At 42.3% G+C, this 20394-nt stretch overlaps 1 gene segment (V, D, J or C); it reads left to right on the top strand.

Moving 5' to 3' along the window:
• Positions 1–11439: 11439 nt before the first annotated feature.
• Positions 11440–20394, top strand: part of LOC116568649 — a 218855-nt gene continuing 209900 nt past the window's right edge. The window contains 2 exon segments of the C gene segment in view: positions 11440–11728; positions 11824–12130. Coding sequence covers positions 11686–11728; positions 11824–12130 — 350 coding nt within the window.

Genomic DNA, 20394 nt, shown 5'->3' with positions numbered 1-20394 from the left:
TCTCTGGCCTCTGTGTAATTTATTTAGTGCTGAGAGTCCAAAGTAAAGGACAGCATGACAACTGAGTCTTCCAATTCAGCATCACTTGTAATAATGGTCAATTCCACATTTCTAATTCTTTCTCTGAGATTGTCCTTATGATGCTTTCTTTGGGGCACTGATCCTAGGTGAGCCACAGACAGCGAAAGTTTCCAGGTTATTTCTCCTGCAAAGTTTAGCAGATTCAGACCTATTGGGTTAAATACACTCTGGTGGTGACACTATAACATGTTGCAATACTGGTGGCTGTGCTCAGACCTGTTCCAGTGTGTCACAGGCACCATGTTTCCTGATGTCACAAGAACCCCAAGAGAGCTGCACTAACACTGAAAAGGTAGAATGGCAGAGAGGTTAAGTGCTGGACATCTGAACTCCATACGCTTGGGCTTAAATCTTGGTTCTATGCCTACTTGAACTTTCTGTGACATAGTTTTTTCATTTGTCAAGTGCACTTTAAGTGACCCATCTCTTGGAGTTGTGTAGATAAAATGAGTTAACTTTCCTGGGTACCTGTGAGTGCTCAACAACATTAGCCTCTACTGTTGGCAGCTCTACATTAGAAATAAGAGAAACACACATGTACACATGCACACACACTAACAATTAGGGCACTCATTAATATGTGTGTGTATATTTCTATACACATGGATGTAAAATAAAATATTCAGTGTGTGGTAATTGCAAAAAAGGTAGTGATGGTTTATTTTTCTATTTTTGTTAACAAATCCATTTAATGTAGTAACTTTAATATATTAGAATTTAAACAATATCTCATTTAAAATTGGGAAGCGTTTTTCTTTATTTACAATCAGGTTCGGTTCTTGTGAAACAGGTGCTTTTGGAAACCAATTTGAGGTTCCCATATTGAAACAACATAAAATCCATCAGATACAAAAAAGAGGAAATTTAATTTTCATTTACTCCTTGTCAAAAATTTCTTCAGACCCCTTAGGACAAATGTCTGGGCCCTTACTCAGACATGTAGAACTATTTCTGCATGTTGAAAGCATGGAGGCACAGAGAGGAAACTAGCAAATTACTTAAGCCGTGTGGGCTAATATCACTGCTGGGGGACCTAGGCACTGTGTCCTGTGGCTCAACTCTCTAGCACGTTCCTTCCCCAACTGGACCTGGGCTGCCCTGGACTGGGAGGTGCAAAGAGGGGAGGGTGGTTGTCCTGGAAGCAGTGTGGGTGGAAGGAGGGCGCTATGTTCTCCTTCAAATGTGGTTGATTCCTGGAAGTGCTTGAAGTCAAGCTGGCCCCTGCTGGTTGGGGCTCTGCAACCACTAGCTCTGGTGCTGAAAGATGAAATAAGAACAGTTAAACCACAGCCAACTTTGCTCCTTTTCAAAAGGCCACAGCTAATGGAACAAAAATATCCACCTGCACACAAGCTTCTACTCTTAAATATACTCTTTGGCTGTGGGTGAGGGTCCCTCTATTTATACCAAGCTCATTCCTATAGCTGCTATGTGAGTTAGGATTGTATGCCCAGGGCTGTTGAGTTGCTGCACACTCAGTCCATTCCAATGACACTGTTCTGAAGGAAACAGTAGAGATTTCTTTTTTTTTTTAATTTTTATTTTTTTTTTTATAAACATGTATTTTTATCCCCAGGGGTACACGTCTGTGAATCGCCAGGTTTACACACTTCACAGCACTCACCAAAGCACGTACCCTCCCCAATGTCCATAACCCTACCCCCCTTCTCTCAACCCCCCTCCCCCCAGCAACCCTCAGTTTGTTTTGTAAGATTAAGGGTCACTTATGGTTTGTCTCCCTCCCAATCCCATCTTGTTTCATTGATTCTTCTCCTACCCACATGGGGGCTTAAACAGTAGAGATTTTTTATAGCACTAGGTGATCCCCGACATTCCACCAGGATCTGTGCTTTTCCATGGCAGGTGATTTACTGAGGCTCAGACTTTTGGTTTCATTTTGTACGTGTAGGCAGGGTGACATGAGACCCATGCCCATGAGGTTACTAGCATAGGATGACCGTAGATGACCCAACAGCAGGTGCTTCTTTCCTCACAAGAACACGTGGACATACGGAGGCTCTGAGTTCAACTGTGTCACTGAATTTCACAGACTGAGTCATGCCAGTCCCCTACAGGGACAAGTGACTGCAGGGCCAGGCTGAGCAATGCTCAGTAGAAGACTTGCACAACAGATAAGTGTGTTTGAGGGGGGGTGTGGAGCAGAGGGTGGCTGTTCAGTGATGTGAGCATAAAAAGTAAGTGTCCACACCCACACCCCACCCAAACATGGAACAGAGATTGTGCCCAATCCCGGGATCCACTCTGTTCAGGCCTTGGGGAAACAAAACTCTACTGCAGACATCACTGCTTTGGCTTTTACAGTCTGACTTCACAAAGCATATTCTCACCAAAGCCTTCACTACTCTTGTTCTATACAGAGAACCAACATCTGTGTGAGCTTTGGCTTCCATGACCTTGGGCCCATGTTACTCCTTCAGCCCAGCATGTTTGGGAGAGAGCTCTTTCTCAGGGTACATTGTAAATTCATCTCTTGCTTAGACATCATCAGTGGACCTGGTGTATATGTGGCTCTCCATTTGACACAGGATATTATGTCACCACACCACCGAATTCTGGAGACTTGGGTCCCAATGCCAGAATGTACATACCCTTCTCGCCCCCTTCTCCACCTTACAAAACTCTTTCTGGTTAATCCTCAGACTCCCACACCCCTCCTATTGGCACTTCTGTCATTTGGTCTGTTCTCAGAACAGCACAGATGGAGCTTACCTGACCTACACAAATGCACACATTTGTGTCATTACATCCAGCAATTTTTTATTCATGAAATAGCTCTGACAAAATAATACTTGTTTTCTATCATGGATATTTTTCTCTAAAACCAGAAAAAATCAAAAATTCTATGAATAGAAGAAAAGTTAAATAATTATTATATTTCCATGAAATATTTTGCACTAAAATTTATATTTATGTAATAGGCAATGATTCTGTAAATATTCATGCTATCAAGCAAAAGCAAAAATGTAGTGAAAAACCTGTATATTCCATAAGACCATATTTATAAAAATAAAAACCTATACATATATGTGTGTGTTTTTGCAAATCAGAAAAAGAAAATAACCAGGTGATTTCAATCATTTCTGGATCTTCCAAAATCTCTACAGCAAAATGACTTTATTAGTTTTACATTAGAATTTAAAACAAGATATGAATAATATCAGCGATATGACCAGAATTATGTGAACGTGCAAACACACAATGAGAGACGAACTGTCCACAGTGATGTGTCACAGAGTTCTATGATTCTTTTTCTCTGCAAATTTTTTTTTTTTTAAAGCCTGTGTTACTGTCACAATCAGGGAAGAGACATAAAAAAAGTAGCCGCGGGAAGACCAGGGTAGTAGGTGAGGGATAGATCCAACTCACACGAAGGAAGCAGCCTGCCTCACAGTTGCTTTAATCTTCTCAGATAATATACCTCAAAGAGGATATTTTCTTTTCCTGAGAATGTCTGCTGCATTATAGCCAAAAACCTGTCTGGTATAGGCGAGTAAGTACCAGAGAAACTTAAGAAAAATGTGTTCCACATCTTAAACTCATAATGTCACAAAGTTCAGGAGAAGTTTTTGGTAAAATACACAGACAAGGCATCGCTGTTAGTAGGCTTCACTTTCCAGCCTATTAAACTGCTGTAGAGACACTGGGGCAGATTACATGCCTCTCACCTGGAAACGAGTCTGAGGAGATGGTCACACCACGTCTTCCTGTTTCTAGGCTCACTGCCCACCTGTCAAGATAATGGCGTTTGAGCCTCAAGGGGCTGACATGTCTTGGGATTATTTGGGAATTCTAAATAAAGCCAAAGATTGGATTAAAACATAGTCATATGTATAGTTTACATAATTTAAAAGTGAATGTTAGCAAGGTTCTCTTTATGGTCAACAAATCTTCCCATGAATGCTAGAAATAAAACCAGACTAGAGCAACAAAAGTGACTATTTCGGTGGTTGGGAAATGTCTGATTTGCACGATTGTCTGAGAATGGTTTATAGCTGAAAACCTACAGAATTCAGGAACGACAGCAGTGCACTCGTCTGCGTTGCTCCTGTTCTTCCCCAGTTCCCACAGCGAGCATAGTGAGCTGGAAGTTTCCTCCCAATTAGGAGAGGCCTTGTGAATGGGATCCAAAGTCACACAGTGTGAGGAGCTGGTTAATCTGGGATGCAGCGATGCGAAGGGGAGCTGACAAGCTGTGTGGTGTGCAAGCAGGAAGGCCAGGGGCTCTGCTGGTCTGCGGCTGGAGTCATGACTGCAGCAAGCATGTGCTCGGCTGAAGCTGTGTGCGTGCTTAGCAGGGACTCAAAAAAGCCCAACCCAGCCACCCATGGCTGGTTGACAGTGAGGTGATCGTCTTATGCAGAGGAGCCATGAAAAGACTCAGAAAAAGTATAGCTGAGAAGACGTACCGTTTAGCACGTATAACCTATGTGCTAATTGTGAAAAATAGGAATGTGCTACCCAAGACCTACAACAAAACCATCTGGCAGAAGCGAAGTCTTAATCAAGTTCCTGGGACACATCCCTAAGAAATCTTGGCAACCATGAAGCTGTGTAGACACAGGGTGATTCGCAAGAAACTAGGCTGAAAACTAAAATAACTAAGAAAGAAAACAGGAGAGGCATGAGCAGTCACATACCGCAGGAGATAGACTATCACAGATGAATCCAAGCAGCTTTCTCAGCGTGCAAGCAGCAATGAAAGTAACCTTCTGGAGAAAAGTCACAGTCTCAAGTTACCACAATATATTTTCAACAAAATATTTTTAAGTAAAAAATAATAAGACCGTCAAAGAATCACAAAAGTGTGACAGTTGTTAGGTGGCAATAATCCCTACCACTCAATACAAACTCTTTGAGGTGTGTAGTTACTCTCTTTAGCAGACAAATACTTCGAAGTACCTATAACAAGTTCATGTTCAAAAACATCTTTAAATACTCAAGTTGATCACAGCTTTGTTCTTGGTGGCTGCTAAGGCATCCCTCATGCATCCTTCATTGGAGTCTGCAGTGGGGGGAGGGGCGCCTTCGCCACCTCCTTTGCTGCCCTGGGAAGCCAGTACCTGGGCCTCTGCGCCTGCCCCGCAGCCGGGCCCACGGCACTGTGAGCTGGCTAGGGAGCCTCGCTTGGTGCGGGGAACGCCTGCCCCCCCGACCCTGTGTGCCCTTAGCTATGAAGCCTGAGCGGCCTCAGGGCAGGGAGCCTATAAGGGCCTTAGTCCCCTTTGCCACCATTGCTGCTGTGGGCATTCCTGTTGGAGGCGGGCGCTGGTGGCCTGCAGCTGGGCAGCGGCACTGGGCCCTGGGCTCCCTATGCGTGCTGGGCATATAGGACGAGCAGGGGCGAGCTCAGCTTCAGCGGTGCACCAGCCCCACGTGCGCGCTGCTGCTTTACCTGGACCGTGGTGACTGCGACTTCCTGGACCTGCTGGTGGTGGACGGGAGCCAAAAATAAATAAATAAATGAAATAAATACAAAAAGCTAAAAATGCATATTGTTACAAGTATACCAAAGTTACAACACAAACATGTATTTAGAAGAAATAAAATCTAGAATAGACAACTTGTATCCTGAAATGAAATATTTGCTAGAGAGCTTAAGAGAATAGTTCCATTGACAGAAGAAATAATCTCAACACAGAGGAACACCTTCTACCTGATAAAGGGCATCTATGAAAACCCACAGCTGACATCATACTTAACGCTGAAGGACTGAATGCTTTTCCCCAAAGAACAGGAACCAGACTGGGATATTTGCTCTTGACACTTCTATTCAACATGGTAATACAGATTCTAGAGAGTGCGACTAGAAAAAATACGAAGATCTCCAGCAGATGGAAAAGGAAATGCCAAAACGTCTTCAACCACAGATGACATGGTCTTGTTTGTAGGTAATTCCATAGAATCTACACGCACACAAAACCAAAAGTAGAACTCATGAACAAGGTCAGCATCGTCACAAGGTACACATTCAATGTACAAAATATCAGTTGGATTTCTACATACTGGCTTGACCGGAAAAATGAAATTTAGGAAACAATTCCATTTACAATGGAACCAAAAGAAATAAAATATTTAGGAATCAACTCAAGAAAAGAAGAGCAAATCTTGTATGTGGAAAAGTACAAATACTGCAGAGAAAAAAATTAAAGAATATCTAAATAAGTCCAGAGAAGATCCATGTTATAGATTAGAAGACTTAATATTGTCATGATGGTATTTCTTACCAAATTCATTAAAGATTCAGTGGAGCAGGCATTTGGGGCATAAGTTATCAAGCATACACTAAAATTAACATTAATACCCAAAACACCTTGAAGGAGAAGAAAGTTAAAGGAATGATAATGTTCAACCTTTAGAAGCAGTGGGGGGAAGAGGCTCACCCAAAATTAGCTTTGGAAGATGAGACTGATGATGCTGCACACATAGAGAGTGTCGAAAGCTTTGTCCCTGGCACAACAAGTCTGAGGGGCTACAGGCGGGCCTTTCAAGCACAGGCTTACAGCACCTATGAAACCACAGGAAACTGACTCTTAGAGCTGCTGTCTCAGCTCAGCCTGACTGGTTTCCATCTCTCTTTCCCTCAGGGACAGGGCCGTTCAGATGCTCACAGTGCTTAGTGTCCTGGGACTGGGATCACCAGGAACAAAGAGGCACTGGCTATTTCAGGTGTTGGAATGTCCTTTCCCCGGGGGCTCACACTGTCTTCTAGGGAAGCCTGGCCTGACAGCTGGAGAGAGGAGCCACGTTCTCTCCCCACCTTGTCCTCCAGCTGCTCTGGATTTCTTCTGGGCTCACTGAAGAATGGAGACCAGAGACCCACTTCACACACACACCCACACCCCTACCCCCATTGAATGCAACTCCCTTCAAATCAGCCCTTCCAGGGTCTTCCTTCTAGCTCAGTCCCAGCTGTTCTCAGGAGCCTAACCTGGGAGACACTAACTGGTTCTTCTTCTGCCTGTTGAGGTGATATTTGGAAATCAAGTAACCACATCATCGTCCAGGCAAGAAGGGAATGGGATGATGGGGAACTCCCAGCCGAAAGCCCCTGAGGAAAAAGCTGGAAGGACAGTCGTGACCAGGAGAGAGAATTGCAGTCTCCAGGAGCTCACACTGAAAAACAAGGCTCCATATAGACAGTGATGGTACAGAACATATGTGAGGTTGGACCTGTGACAGGATCACTTTGGGAGGAAAAGGCACTGGTCACAGCTGTTGTCAGCTGACAGACACATAATCCAGCACAATTTGAACTAGACATTTGACATTGGGAAGGCACCTGCTCCTAAAAGACACCTGTCTGAGCCAGAAGCTCCTAATGCCTGGAAAAGCTCTGCCAGGCTGGGTTCCTGCCCACATCACTCTGTCTCCAGCCCTTGAAAACGCACCAGGCCAATGTGGGCTTCTCTGTGGTGCCCCATCCCTCCCTGGATGTTGGTGCTCTCCCTCCTCCCAGGGTCCAGCAGGCTAGTGTGTTGGCAAACTAAGTATTGTCTCCCAGAAGGTGCAACAGGCAAAAGCAGTCTCCCCACAGAAGGGAGGCCTGAAATGCAGAGGTAGAGCTCCCCTTTTGTAGGGGAGCCAGAGATCATCGCACAGGACTTTGACCCTCCATCCCCCAGCTAAGATTCCCAATAACATGACACTGGCCAGAGTCATGTCAACAGCAGACTGACTGACAGCATGGGGGACAGGGGACTCCCAGTGTGCAGAGCCCCTGAGCTGTCAGGGACAGCCTTGCTGGTGACAGCCAGTCTGGGCAGCAGCACGAGTGTCTGTCACTGTCGGTGGATGAATTAATGCAGTGGCTGCAACCAGCGGCACCAAGAGCAGCATCAAGGAGCAATGAACTTGGGGGACAGACAGATGGACAGACATGGATTATAGGACAGCTGTTCCATGTATATGAATGTAAATATGCATATTCACAGGCAAATCTCTGTAGTTTTTACAGGTACATATGACATCAAGCCTATCAGTCTATTTTCTCATTTGAGGCTGGGGAAATGGGGGCATTGCAAGGATGAGGCACTCACAGAAAACTACCACTCACACTGAGTACACAGTTGGAAAAAACAGCTTTCCTGCTTTGTATTTCTGGGTCCTTCAACTCCTAAGTGAATCTTTGCTGTAATCGACTTCACTGACCTGGTGAGCAATACTGAAGATGATCAGGTGCAGGACGTACCTGCAATGGCCAGGAGGGGGTGGTAGAAGTCAGTGTAAGTAATAAGTAAAACAATGCAGTTCTTAAGAGGGAAGCACATTATTTAAAACAAATGAAAAACCTAATAAGATCGTAATTTGCATTCAAAGCAACAACTCAGAGAGAACATAAAATACTATCTGAATGAAAAACATCCAAGGAGGTTACATAGAGAACATACTTCATTAACCTATTAACCCAGCTGACTTGAAGTTCTGGGTGAGCTCTTCTTAGTGGGGCTACTCAACCTCCTGAAGACTCTGTCATCTTCAGAATGGGATGAATTACACCTACTTTATACTTGCAAGGAAGGAATCCATATGTACCATGTATGTCATTCAATAAAGTGTATTTGACATTATTTAATGGATCAATGATTACTGTTATGAACGTAAAAAAAAATAATTAGTCTCTCTAAAAGAAAAGCAACTATTAATTCGACAGTGCTAGAAGAATTTCTACTATGTCCTGAGGCCCAGGACTGTTACCAGAATGACTGCTCTTCAAGAACAGCTTCTGTTCTTTGCTCCCTTGACATGTGAGAGATATTGCTCAGTTCTGCAACCTCTCTGAAATCTTTCTCATGACCTTACTTACTCTTTTTTATTTTTAATTTTTTATTTTTTATAAACATATATTTTTATCCCCAGGGGTACAGGTCTGTGAATCACCAGGTTTACACACTTCACAGCACTCACCAAAGCACATACCCTCCCCAATGTCCATAATCCCACCCCCTTCTCCCAAACCCCCTCCCCCCAGCAACCCTCAGTTTGTTTTGTGAGATGAAGAGTCACTTATGGTTTGTCTCCCTCCCAATTCCATCTTGTTTCATTTATTCTTCTCCTACCCACTTAAGCCCCCATGTTGCATCACCACTTCCTCATATCAGGGAGATCATATGATAGTTGTCTACGGCCATACCACCCTGAACGCGCCCGATCTCGTCTGATCTCGGACGCTAAGCAGGGTTGGGCTTGGTTAGTACTTGGATGGAAGACAACCTTACTTACTCTTAATCTTTAGAGCTTAAACATAACTCTCTCTGTCTCTGTGTATGTGTATATATATAAAGAGAGAATTCTACATGTATAGAATGAACACTATGACAGGTTTGCATTTGTTAGTCTTGTGTTTAAATCAAGGCTCCATTACTAATGTGACTGCAGAGATGAAATGTTTTAAGATTTCAATGAGCTGCTCTGCCAAAACTGGTTGTTATAACTATGTTGGCATGTCATTATAAGAAGCAAGTGGTTATAAGAATCACATTGTACTTCAGACTGGCTGATAATATTGATTTACAAAGCAACTAACTCGGCCCAATCCTTGGCCCATGGTGGATGGTGTCTGGAGAGTGAGCATTATTACTCCCATTTACAGGGATTTGACCAGGGACACACATCCTCAGGTGGCAGGGCTTGGACTGGAGCTGTCATTCTATCCTTGTCAGTGCTATAAATCCTCCCAGAGTTACGAGGTATCATTCATTTGATAGCTCTGAACTGAGAAGGACGTCCCCCCTCAGCACATCATTGATCAGATGACATTGTTGGCCGTGGAGGGAGCCGGGCTCCCAGGCTGAGCCCCCATGGCTGGGCATTCCCGAGGTCAGCAGGTCTGGAAGGCTGCCAGGCACATGGAGTCAGTCTGAACCTGCTGTTCCTGCAGACCTCGAGCACTGGCAGCCTGAGATCCTGAGGGAAAAGCAGGCAGACGGGAAGCTTTGGCTGAGGTTCTGAAGTCTATTCCTCTTACAACCATTTTAAGAACACTCTCTCTGCTTTAGTGTGATGACAATTTTATATTTTTCTAATTTTGAAACCACAAGTTGGAAGAACTTCCAGGGCTATAAGACACTGAGCTTGCCTGGAAGAGTCTGCTCTCAGAGCTGCTCCTGGGGCAGCCTCCTGTCCCTGACACATGGGGTCCCTGAGGAAAGGATGGTCAGCCAGAGTCTCTTTTCTTCCTCCTTCCCAGCTTCTGTGATGAAACCTGTCATTTCTTTGCTTTTTGATAATAGCCATTATAACAGGTGTGAGTGAGATGACATCTCATTGTGGATTTGATTTACATTTCCCTGAATTTCGGATAAAAAACAAAATACTTTTGAGGGTTGCTGGCGGGAGGGGGGTTGGGAGAAGGGGGGTGGGGTTATGGACATTGGGGAGGGTATGTGCTTTGGTGAGTGCTGTGAAGTGTGTAAACCTGGCGATTCACAGATCTGTACCCCTGGGGATAAAAATATATGTTTATAAAAAAATAAAAAATTTAAAAATTTAAAAAAAGAACACAAATACTTTAATACTTTTGCAGTTTGTGTCCAAATATCGCATAGCACTTTGCAACTTTTTTCCCCATTAAATCTGACAACCCTATGTGAGCCTGCCTTTTCCCTTGAGGAACAAAAGAAATTATCTAGCAAATTAATTTTGTATGCACATACACAAATACATTCACACACACTCCCTCACACACATTTCCATATATCCTTTGAGGAGAATCCAATGTATACCAACATAATTGATGTTCATTTCTTCTAATAAACCCTATTCAGGGATTATCAGATTTGTTAAACTGTTTGGAAATTCCGATGTGAAGAATTTTCAAGGAGCCTGTCATCATCTGTTGATTGAGAGTACCATTGTGCCTACAGAATTTTATTATTTTCAAGGATTACACAAATAAAGTTTATGTTTGGAAAGGCGCCTGGCCCTGTGCCGAGACGTGGGGGGTGCTCTGCATGTAGTGACTGAATTTGAAATGCCAGGTCCACTCAGTGAGAGGTGCACAGAGTAGAGAAGAAGGCGTGGGGGTTCTAATCCCGCCTCAACTGCTCAAGGTCCTGTCATGTTGAATGAGTCACAGGAACTAGGGAGCTCATCTTTAAAGATGAGGACTGATGAGGCTTCTGGAATGGGGGCTTTCCTTTTCATCTTAAATGTCTAAGCCTCTGTAATCCTATAGCCTGTGAATGGCCAGGATATTACCAATGACCTGCTTTAACAAAAGGGGTTGCTAATCTAATAAATGAGAATTATTTTTTTTTAAAGATTTTATTTATTTATTTGACAGACAGGGATCACAAGTAGGCAGAGAGGTAGGAAGAGGTGCCCTCCTTGCACCAATAGTCCTCAGTGATTCTGAGCAGCCTAACCATTGATGTTCCCTCCTGCCTTGTGGTCAGACCTGTCCCAGCCCTCTGGCCCCTCCCTCTCTCCTCCCAGCCTCTTTCTCACTAGTAACTGCAGGTGCCTCTGTGAAACAGAGGCTCAGGTCTTCACCTGCCTTCTGCAACACACCCAGGCAGTCTCTTCCCAGCACGTGCAGCCAGAAGGTCACCCAGGGTTTCTTTCCACCAGGTGGGAGACAGAACCATGCTGGGTCCCCTTGCCATTCTGTGTGCTCTCCTGTTTCCAGGTAAGTCCTGACTTGTTCCCCGGTGCAGAGGACAGGGGACACCCTGAGGTTCCTGGCCATCACTGTCTTACAGCTGTTTCCCTCTCTCCTGGCAGGTGGTGGAGCAGGGCTCAAGCTGAGTCAGACTGCTTTGTTGGTGGCACGTGTGGGCAGTTCACATCCTCTGGATTGCGAAGTGGACACTTGGGTCAACTACATCCACTGGTACCGCCACCAGGAGGGTATGGCACCGAAGAGGCTCCTCTACCTGGACATGTCCACATTCCGTGTGCAACCGGATTATGTCCTGAAAGCTGACAAAGTCACTGCTAAGAAGGGCAAGAATAGAAACAGCTGCAGTCTGTGGGTGATGAAACTGGAGAAAAGTGACGAGGGCGTGTACTACTGTGCTGCCTGGGAATACCACAGCCCTGTGCTCTGACCAGGCCCCTGAGCAAAAAGGTCTCAGTCTCTCAGGGCACTGAAGACTGGCACATTCCAATGACTCTGTGTCTCTGGGGTTGTTTTAGAGTCAGCTCTCAGCACCCTGACCCTCACTAATGAACCTTTCCCTTTCCACTGGTCCACTGCACAGAACCCTGCAACCTAAAGAGCCCCTGGCATGCAGGTGGGCACAAGCCCAGGGAGCTGTCCAGTCTGGAGGGTCTCCTCTGAAGGTCGTCCGGTGCAGCGTTTTGAAGCATTTCGAGCAGAATCTGCGCTGTTCAATGCAGTGACCACTAGCCACATGTGGCTCCTGAGCACTTGAAACATAGCTAGTTCAACCTGAGATGGGCTGCTTGTGTAACATACAAGCCATGTTCTGGAGACTATTAAAAAAAAAGATGAAATACCTTCTTAATAATTTCTATATTAATTACATTTTGAAGTAATGAAGTTGCCCTTGAGATGAATGCTACTACCCTCAATTTAGAAATGGGGAAATCCTGGTATGGATATGTCACATATCCATAAAATATGGATAAAATAAATAATAAAATAATAATAAAATAAATAATCCTAGAATTTTATTTGTTTCCTTAACTTTTTTAAAATGCGACATTAGAAAATGAATCTCATATTGTGACTTATCTTTATTTCTACTGAACGGAGTTGTGACAGGCTGGCGATGGAAAATTCTGGCCATCTCCAAAGAAGAATGTGGGAATAAAATATTGTGCAAATCATTTCAGAGAGAGATTTACCATAAAACAATTGAAAACTGAAATAGGAAGTTGACTCTTGACTCCAGTTTTCAAACTGCTGTCCTGCCCACTGCCTATTACTTTGCAGTAAAGACTCCGTGAGCAAAGCACAGCAAACAGTTGGTAGGAATAACTTCTCAGCACCCTCATGCACTGACATACTTGGTGCTCAACTGATGTGGGGAGACATGATCCTCAGGCAGGTTGATGCAACAGCCCTGGATGAGACCCAGAGCCCTTACTTCCAATTCTCCTTGAATGTTACTGCATATGGGATTTGGGGGCCATATTATTTGGACTTCTGTTCTTTCATCTGTACAGGGAGGTAGTTTAACTACCACAATAATGGGGTCGATCCTCTGTAATAAAGCAAAATTATATCAATAAGATATCACTATGTTTACTAAATTCATATAAAATTTGTCAACTTCTCAAGGGGAAAAAGGAAAAGAAAAACTATATTACTGAACCTCTAGTCCCAAACAGGAAAACACCTACTGTCATATATGGGGGGAAAGAAAAAGCTCTGAGGAAGTCTAAGCTGAATTAAATGCCTTTTCAATTGAAGATTCAAATTTTATGTACAACTTAATAGCACTGGTAAACATGATTGCTGAAAGGAAAGCCCAAAACATTTGTAGGTAATTAGTCCCTCAGATTCATTAACTCCTTATCTGTCTCCCTGAGGTTTTGCACTAGGGAATTTATATTTGACACGATTCTAATTGTGAAAAAGGCTGACGCCTCTTTCCTCTAAGGAAGCCTGGGTCAAGATGAAGACCTCCACCATGTACAGAAGGTGGAGGAGGGGGAGAGACTTACTTTTGCTCTGTTTGGGGGATATTCCTTCATTTGTCTTCCCCATATCCTAATACCCCTGAACCCTTTTCTCTCAGTGCCTGACTCCACACGGGAGTGACTCTGAGACCTGAGTATTAGAGTTTTGTTAGAGAGAAATTAGCTACATATGAAGACACTGTCAGAGAAGTCATCCCAGGTCAATGTAAATCTCAGTTTTCAACATGGGTCCATAGTGTCTTTGAGTTACAACCTAAAAAGAGAGTGGCCCTGTGTGTTGAGCAAACAACCCCTATGTGGAGGGAAAAACGAGTCATATTTGGAGTCATTTCCTCTAGCTGCCCTTCTCCTTGTGGATAAGTTAAGCTTTACCAAGGACACTTGGGCCACACACAGTAAAGCCAAACCATCCAGAGACCAACAAAACCTCCTATCCTAAGTAAATGGTTGCTAATTAAATGGTTGTTTAAATGGCTGATTCTAACAACATTGAAAGCGTCTTATTAGAATGTACAGGACCAAGTACGGTGTTGACTCCATTGATGTCTGCTGAACTGAGACTGACATTTTGACTATTAGAGAGGGGCTCATATTACCTCATGGGTGGGGGATTTTGCATAGACGGATGCTTGAAATATCCTGATGATTTGGGCTCAACTCATTTATTTCACTTTTCAGGTGGGTGAGACACAATAATTTTGACTAATAGAAGCAGCATTATATTATGAAATTAATGCCAAATAATGTCTTAGAACATCTCATAAAATCATAGTTTCTTTTCTTTCTTTCTTTCTTTTTGTTCAGATTATTTATTTATTTATTTATTTATTTATTTATTTATTTGAAACAGATCACAAGGAGGCCGAGAGACAGGCATAGAGGGAGGAAAGCAGGCTCTCTGCTGTGCAGAGAGCCCGATACAGGGCCTGATCCCAGGACCCTGGGACCATGACCTGAGCTGAAGGCAGAGGTTTAACCCACTGAGCCACCCAGGTGCCCCATAAAACCGTAGTTTCCATAGTTCTATTATCCATTACCAACTGATCACACACTAGTACTGTGGAAAAATTAATGTCTGTTACATCAGAGTCATTTCCTAAGAATCACAATTCTGAAAATTTCTGGGCACGCGTGGAGATCTATGTTGACTGTTTTGTGTTGGATGTTCTTTATGTTCCACTCCCCAGAATGGGTTCAGGAACACAGTTTTGGGTAGAGGAAAGGCCACACCATGGAGATGCCACCTCTAAACATTGGGAATAGGAGAATTTTTACCATGTCACTCATACCCTTATTGATTCATAGAAAAACCTGTATGGCTTTTGATTTTTATTTTAAAATTTACTTTTAAATTGAATTCACATGTTACTTAATATTAAAATTCTTGCATGTTGTTGAGCACTTAGGCATACCATGTGACATCTGATGGTTAGAAATGTGTGGACTAGCCTTTGTCTTAACCACTCTTTTTCTGCTCTTTTCCATCAAATGTTGCTTCATTTACAAAACAAAATCTCTTTTCTCTGCTGATTCCTACTGACTCCATGTGCCAAGTTAGAGACAAAGTTCATGCCCGGAGAACTCAGTGTACCTTCGTGGCCTGAGTGTTTCTTTTCCTCTCTGCAGAACAAATACCAGATATAGACAGTGACACCAATACTGAGTCTTCCTATTAACACTGTATTTTAATTTCCTCATTTTTTTTTTACAGCTCTTTTGTCTACTTGCAGATGAGAGAATGAGAACATCTCAAGCAGAATTGTACACAATCAGTTTTATTCAACAAAGTTGTTTCCCACTTTTTTTTTGCCTGAAAGCCTTTCATAGAAGGTTGATAGAAAATCAACCTCATGTGTTCATCTGGAGGCAGAGAGGAAGATATGCTTTCAAGTATGACTGTGTGTACCTCCTGCTGTGGGCGCATGGATTTCTCCCCCAGGCAAATTAACAGTATGGATGCTGAGGGGCACAAAGGATGGGTACTGGGAAATTTGCCTTTTCCTCCTCAGGATTAATGCTCCACACCCCACCCCTACCCCCATTGCTTTGTGCCCCAGGATTATTAACCTTTGTGGAAACAGTCATGGGAATCTTTGTTCTGTTTTCAAATGCAAAGTTGGCCAATGGAAACTGAAGCTCAAAAAAATAATCACCATGTCACCTGACAAAAGCATTTCTTCTTGGATACTAAAATTCCAAGCCAGTGGGCCCTGGGGAAAAGAAACAAATCCCTCCAGTGGGTTAAGTGGTATAATAGGGAAAGACTTCTCCCTCATGCACCTCTTGTTCCTGAGCATTAACCTCTGGGTATGGCAGGAGTTGGCACTATATGTTGGGCTCTGTGAGAATGCAGGCCCCCTTCAGGGAGGGAACCCAGACCTCACTCTCTTCCACTTCCCAGTCTCTTGCTGATGCTCCCACTGGCTACTCCCAGACAGCAACCAGAGAATAAGGAAAACCATCTGTGCAGTCCCTGAAGGTCCACTTCGTAATGTCCAGGGCAAGGTAAGGAGAGGTCCACTGTACACATGGAGGAGCAAAAGAATAAAAATCAAGTAATAGTCAAGTATTTGGGTTATATTTGCCCCCAAATAAGTAAAACAAACTGCAGAGTTGGGAGATTTTATCTAGTTCCTTTCATTTCACCTTCCACAAAGCCACCAAAGTCCCATCTTTAACAGAACAGGATGTGCCCTGTTCCCTCAGTAAGAAAACAGGAAACTGGACAAGTGTTGAGAAATTATCATTAAATGTTGTGCTTTTCTAGTTGACCAGCTTAATAGAGAGGAGCATATAGATTATTTTTAATGCTTTTGTTCTTCAGGAAAATGAGGGATTCTGAGGTATTTGTCAAGTTATTAGGTAAGTCATCATCATCTAAGTAGCAAAAGGTAAAGAGATCTCTATCTCTGTGTCAATAAATGATTACAGGGCTTTATGAACCAGTATTATGTTGAGTTCAATTCAGTGTTCTGGATGTTCATTAATACAATAAACAAGTATACACTAGTGAACCAATCCTAACTCTTACAAAAAGAAAGTCGAGAAATGCCTGCCACTTTCATAATGTCAACAAAAATCCAGCTTCTCACATTGGTTATAATTGATGTATCTTTTCTGTCCTTCCTTCATCTAACTTTCTGTCATGTATGAGTTAACATTTAAATGTTTGATCACAAACTCATTATCCCTACCTACTGTGAGTTCTGTCCTTTTGATTTTTTTTAACTTTTAAGTTGAAGTTACCAAACAGTTACCAAAAATCTAGTTTTATTCTGGAAGTGGTAGAATTAGTATTTATAATCCATGGGTCAATAGATTTCTTTGATTCTTTCCTTTGTTCATTCAAAGAAAAAGATTTAAGTTCTGTATGAAATTTAATAAACATAATGTTCCAGATAAGATGTTAATAATAGCTCTTTTTAACTGAAAATTCCTTATATACTAGGTAGGCATTGTATTTAGCAGTTTATACATGTCTTGCTGTGTAATGCCTCTGTATCAGAGGAAAGAGAAAAGGGACTCTGATGTATCCATCAGAGTATCCATCAATGTACCCCCCACAGATGTCACTAACCCTGTCTTAAATGTCTGGTTTGACATAATTTTCTATTGACTTGCATTCCTAGTTATAGACCCTTATGTTGAAATGGTATGATTATCTCAGAGAGAAGTAAGCTGTTCAGAGATATTCAGTAGTTGTGAAAAGCTCATTCTGAAGGTGGAATTCCACCCATTTAGCTGCCAGATAATATGCTTGGTGTTCAATCTCTGGAGGAAATCTCATGATCACCATGAAAATCCTGCAAATGCACTTATATCATGGCAGAAAGAATTGATGCTTCAACAAGAACAGAAGCTACAGGGTGGAAACTTTACAGCCCATGGCATGGTGTGAGTCAGTGGTGGTGGGTTCAGGGCTGGTTGTTGCACAAGAAGATTCTGATCTTGTGCAATAAGATGGCGGGAGGAAGACTGGAAGAAGGAACTCTCTCCCCATGCTTAGTGATGTCATCATGAGAATGAGCAGGAGACAGACAGAGAAACAGAAACAATGAGGAATATGCCCAAGGAGATTGTCCTAACTTGAATGAAGCTGTTCCAAACTAGAGGAATCTATTTTCAATTGGTAAGGTTAGTACCTCCCTCCAAAATCAGAATGAGGAAGAAATGACAGGTATATGTTATCAACAAAAATGACACTTCCTTTCCCTGTAAGGAAACTGAAGTTGCAGCCTCTGTTTGGTGTTACCAGTGTGCCCTGCTCATATATGCCTAAGTGAGGGGGCACCATGGGGGCCAAAACCCATCCCATGGCCACCCTCCTCTATACCCTGAGCAGTGCTGTGTCAACCTGGACCAAAAGTGACTTTTTCTAATTATTCTGCAAAGACTGTGTCCTGTTTTATTTACTTAAAAAGGAAATATCTGTGCTAAGAGACTGTTCAGAAGGTAGTAATTACATGGAGTTATGTAGACAAGATACAGCATTTTAAAAAACTTAATCTGTGAAGTTTTATGACTCTAAAAAAATAAACTAACTTACAAAAAAGTATTGTCAAAGAACCAATGAAAATACTATTGTTTGAATCTAGAAACCAAATTTTACAATTTAAAGCCTTGAGAAAAACTGACCATCGTGAGCAATACAGTAAAACAGCAACAACAACAAAAGTCAGGGTTTGCATAGACCCCATGGGTCCCGGACTGTGGAGTCTGAGGACATGAGCTGGAGCATCTCCAGTTGTCTTCTGTGGAGCAGATGCTCCTTCTGCAGTAACTGCTTTGAGATTAAGAGATGAGAAATCCAAGAACTAAACATACAGCCTAGAGGAGGACTCAGTATTATCATTGGTACTTCTTTTAAATTTTGCATCTGTCTCTACTCCTTACCATGAAATAATTGGGACAATTAATTTAGAAAAGTCTTCCTTGACACCCATTTGCAATATTTGTATCTATACTAGGTATACCTTATCTACATATCTGTCAGTCTCTGTCTCCATATCTGTCTCTATCTACATATGTGTCTATATCTCTGTCTCTCTCTCTTTCCAGTTAGTAGCCAAAATGATGCAACCAGAAATATCTATATCTATACCCACAGTAGAAAAAAGGATAATTACTCAACGCTGTACCTACCAAAAAAAAGTGATTTATTGGTACAAAAAAAAAAAAAAAAAAAAAAAAAAAATCAGCCTTTGGGTATCTGATGTATTAGGTCTCTTAAAATACATGCGTATAGGCAATATGATGAGAACAGGAAATAGGCAGCACTGAGACATCCTGTCCCCTCTACTGAAATTCTTCTTTACAGTCCAGAGAACACAGTAGATGAAGCCACGTGCAAATGTACAAAGTATTAGAAGAGCCTACAATCAGCCCCAGGAACCTCTCTTCAGTTCTGGACTCTCTCATTTCCACAGGACAACCTCCGCCCCAGTCCTAGCCTCAACCTCAGTCCCCACCCTGTGCTCCCTGAGAGGTACCTCAGGACTAAAAACAAGGGGAAAAGAAGCAGACAGCCATCAGTTGTGCCTTTAGGATGCCAGGCTTCCTGCTGCAACTTCCCATTGACCCGACTGCCTACTGTGGAGAGCTTCTGCCTGAATTTGTTGAAAAGTGCCTGAGAGTCAGGACATAGCAGTTCATTTCCTGAGGTTTCCAGAGATTATCTATGGTTCAGGCTCTATGAGAAGGGGCTTGAAATGGAGAGAGGGCACAGGACTGAGGTCATAGACATATGAGTATGAAGGCCAGGTGTGGTGCCAAATGAAGGAAGATGAAGATGAGTGCTCCCAAGTAGGACCTTTTTCTCTGTGACTGTGACCTTCCCAGGGTCTGTGCAAGCCTTGTCTCTAGTGCAGCCTCCATACACACTTGCTGAATTAATCTGTGAATCAATGAATCCCAGGAAGCATTACTGAGAAAGCAGCACATTGAGAGTATTTCCTGTAATGAATCCTAAGCACACACTCTGGTACATTGAGAGAAATATATAGACCCCTCTGTAAATACATACATACTTATGTACATATACGTGTATATTCTTTTACATAGTGGTATATATATATATATATATATATATATATATATATATATATATATATTTTATATATATATTAAAAGTATGTATGGAAGAAATAAAATATCTTATTTAAGATTGTGTGTTCTAGACATAGATCCTCTGGTACAGACTATTGCTCTGCCACTTACTCAAGTCAGACCTTTGATAAAATATCTGGTGTGTCCAAAGCCTCCATTTTCTCATATAAAATATAGAACCAATAATAAAACCACCCACTTAGTAGGCTTTGTGAAGATTAAATGAGATGATGGAGCAATGTGCTCACCTACTATGCAGAAAATGTCTTCAATATTGAAAGCTGTTAAAGTTATGAAAAGTAAAGAAAATAAAATTTCTATTTTTTGAAAACGTTTAAAATAATAAATAAAAGATAAATTCTGCCTTTGTTTACTTCCATGTTTGAAATAATTCAAGATTAGAAAATATATTTTTCCATGAACGTGTCTGAAATGACCATTTATCTCCCTTCTAGGCTCCTAGCATCTGAAACCCTCGTCTATGTTCAGGAAATACCACACCTTATGAATCTGAGTGAAAGAATCCATTTGTTTCCACTCTAGGAAGGAAAAATGTCAGATACTCTTTCTCAGCCTTCC

The sequence above is a fragment of the Mustela erminea genome, chromosome 11 (assembly GCF_009829155.1).
Source record: "Mustela erminea isolate mMusErm1 chromosome 11, mMusErm1.Pri, whole genome shotgun sequence".
NCBI classification, from domain to species: domain Eukaryota; kingdom Metazoa; phylum Chordata; class Mammalia; order Carnivora; family Mustelidae; genus Mustela; species Mustela erminea.
The sequence above is the reverse complement of the archived record's forward strand: the minus strand, read 5'-3'. Positions and strand labels throughout refer to the sequence as shown.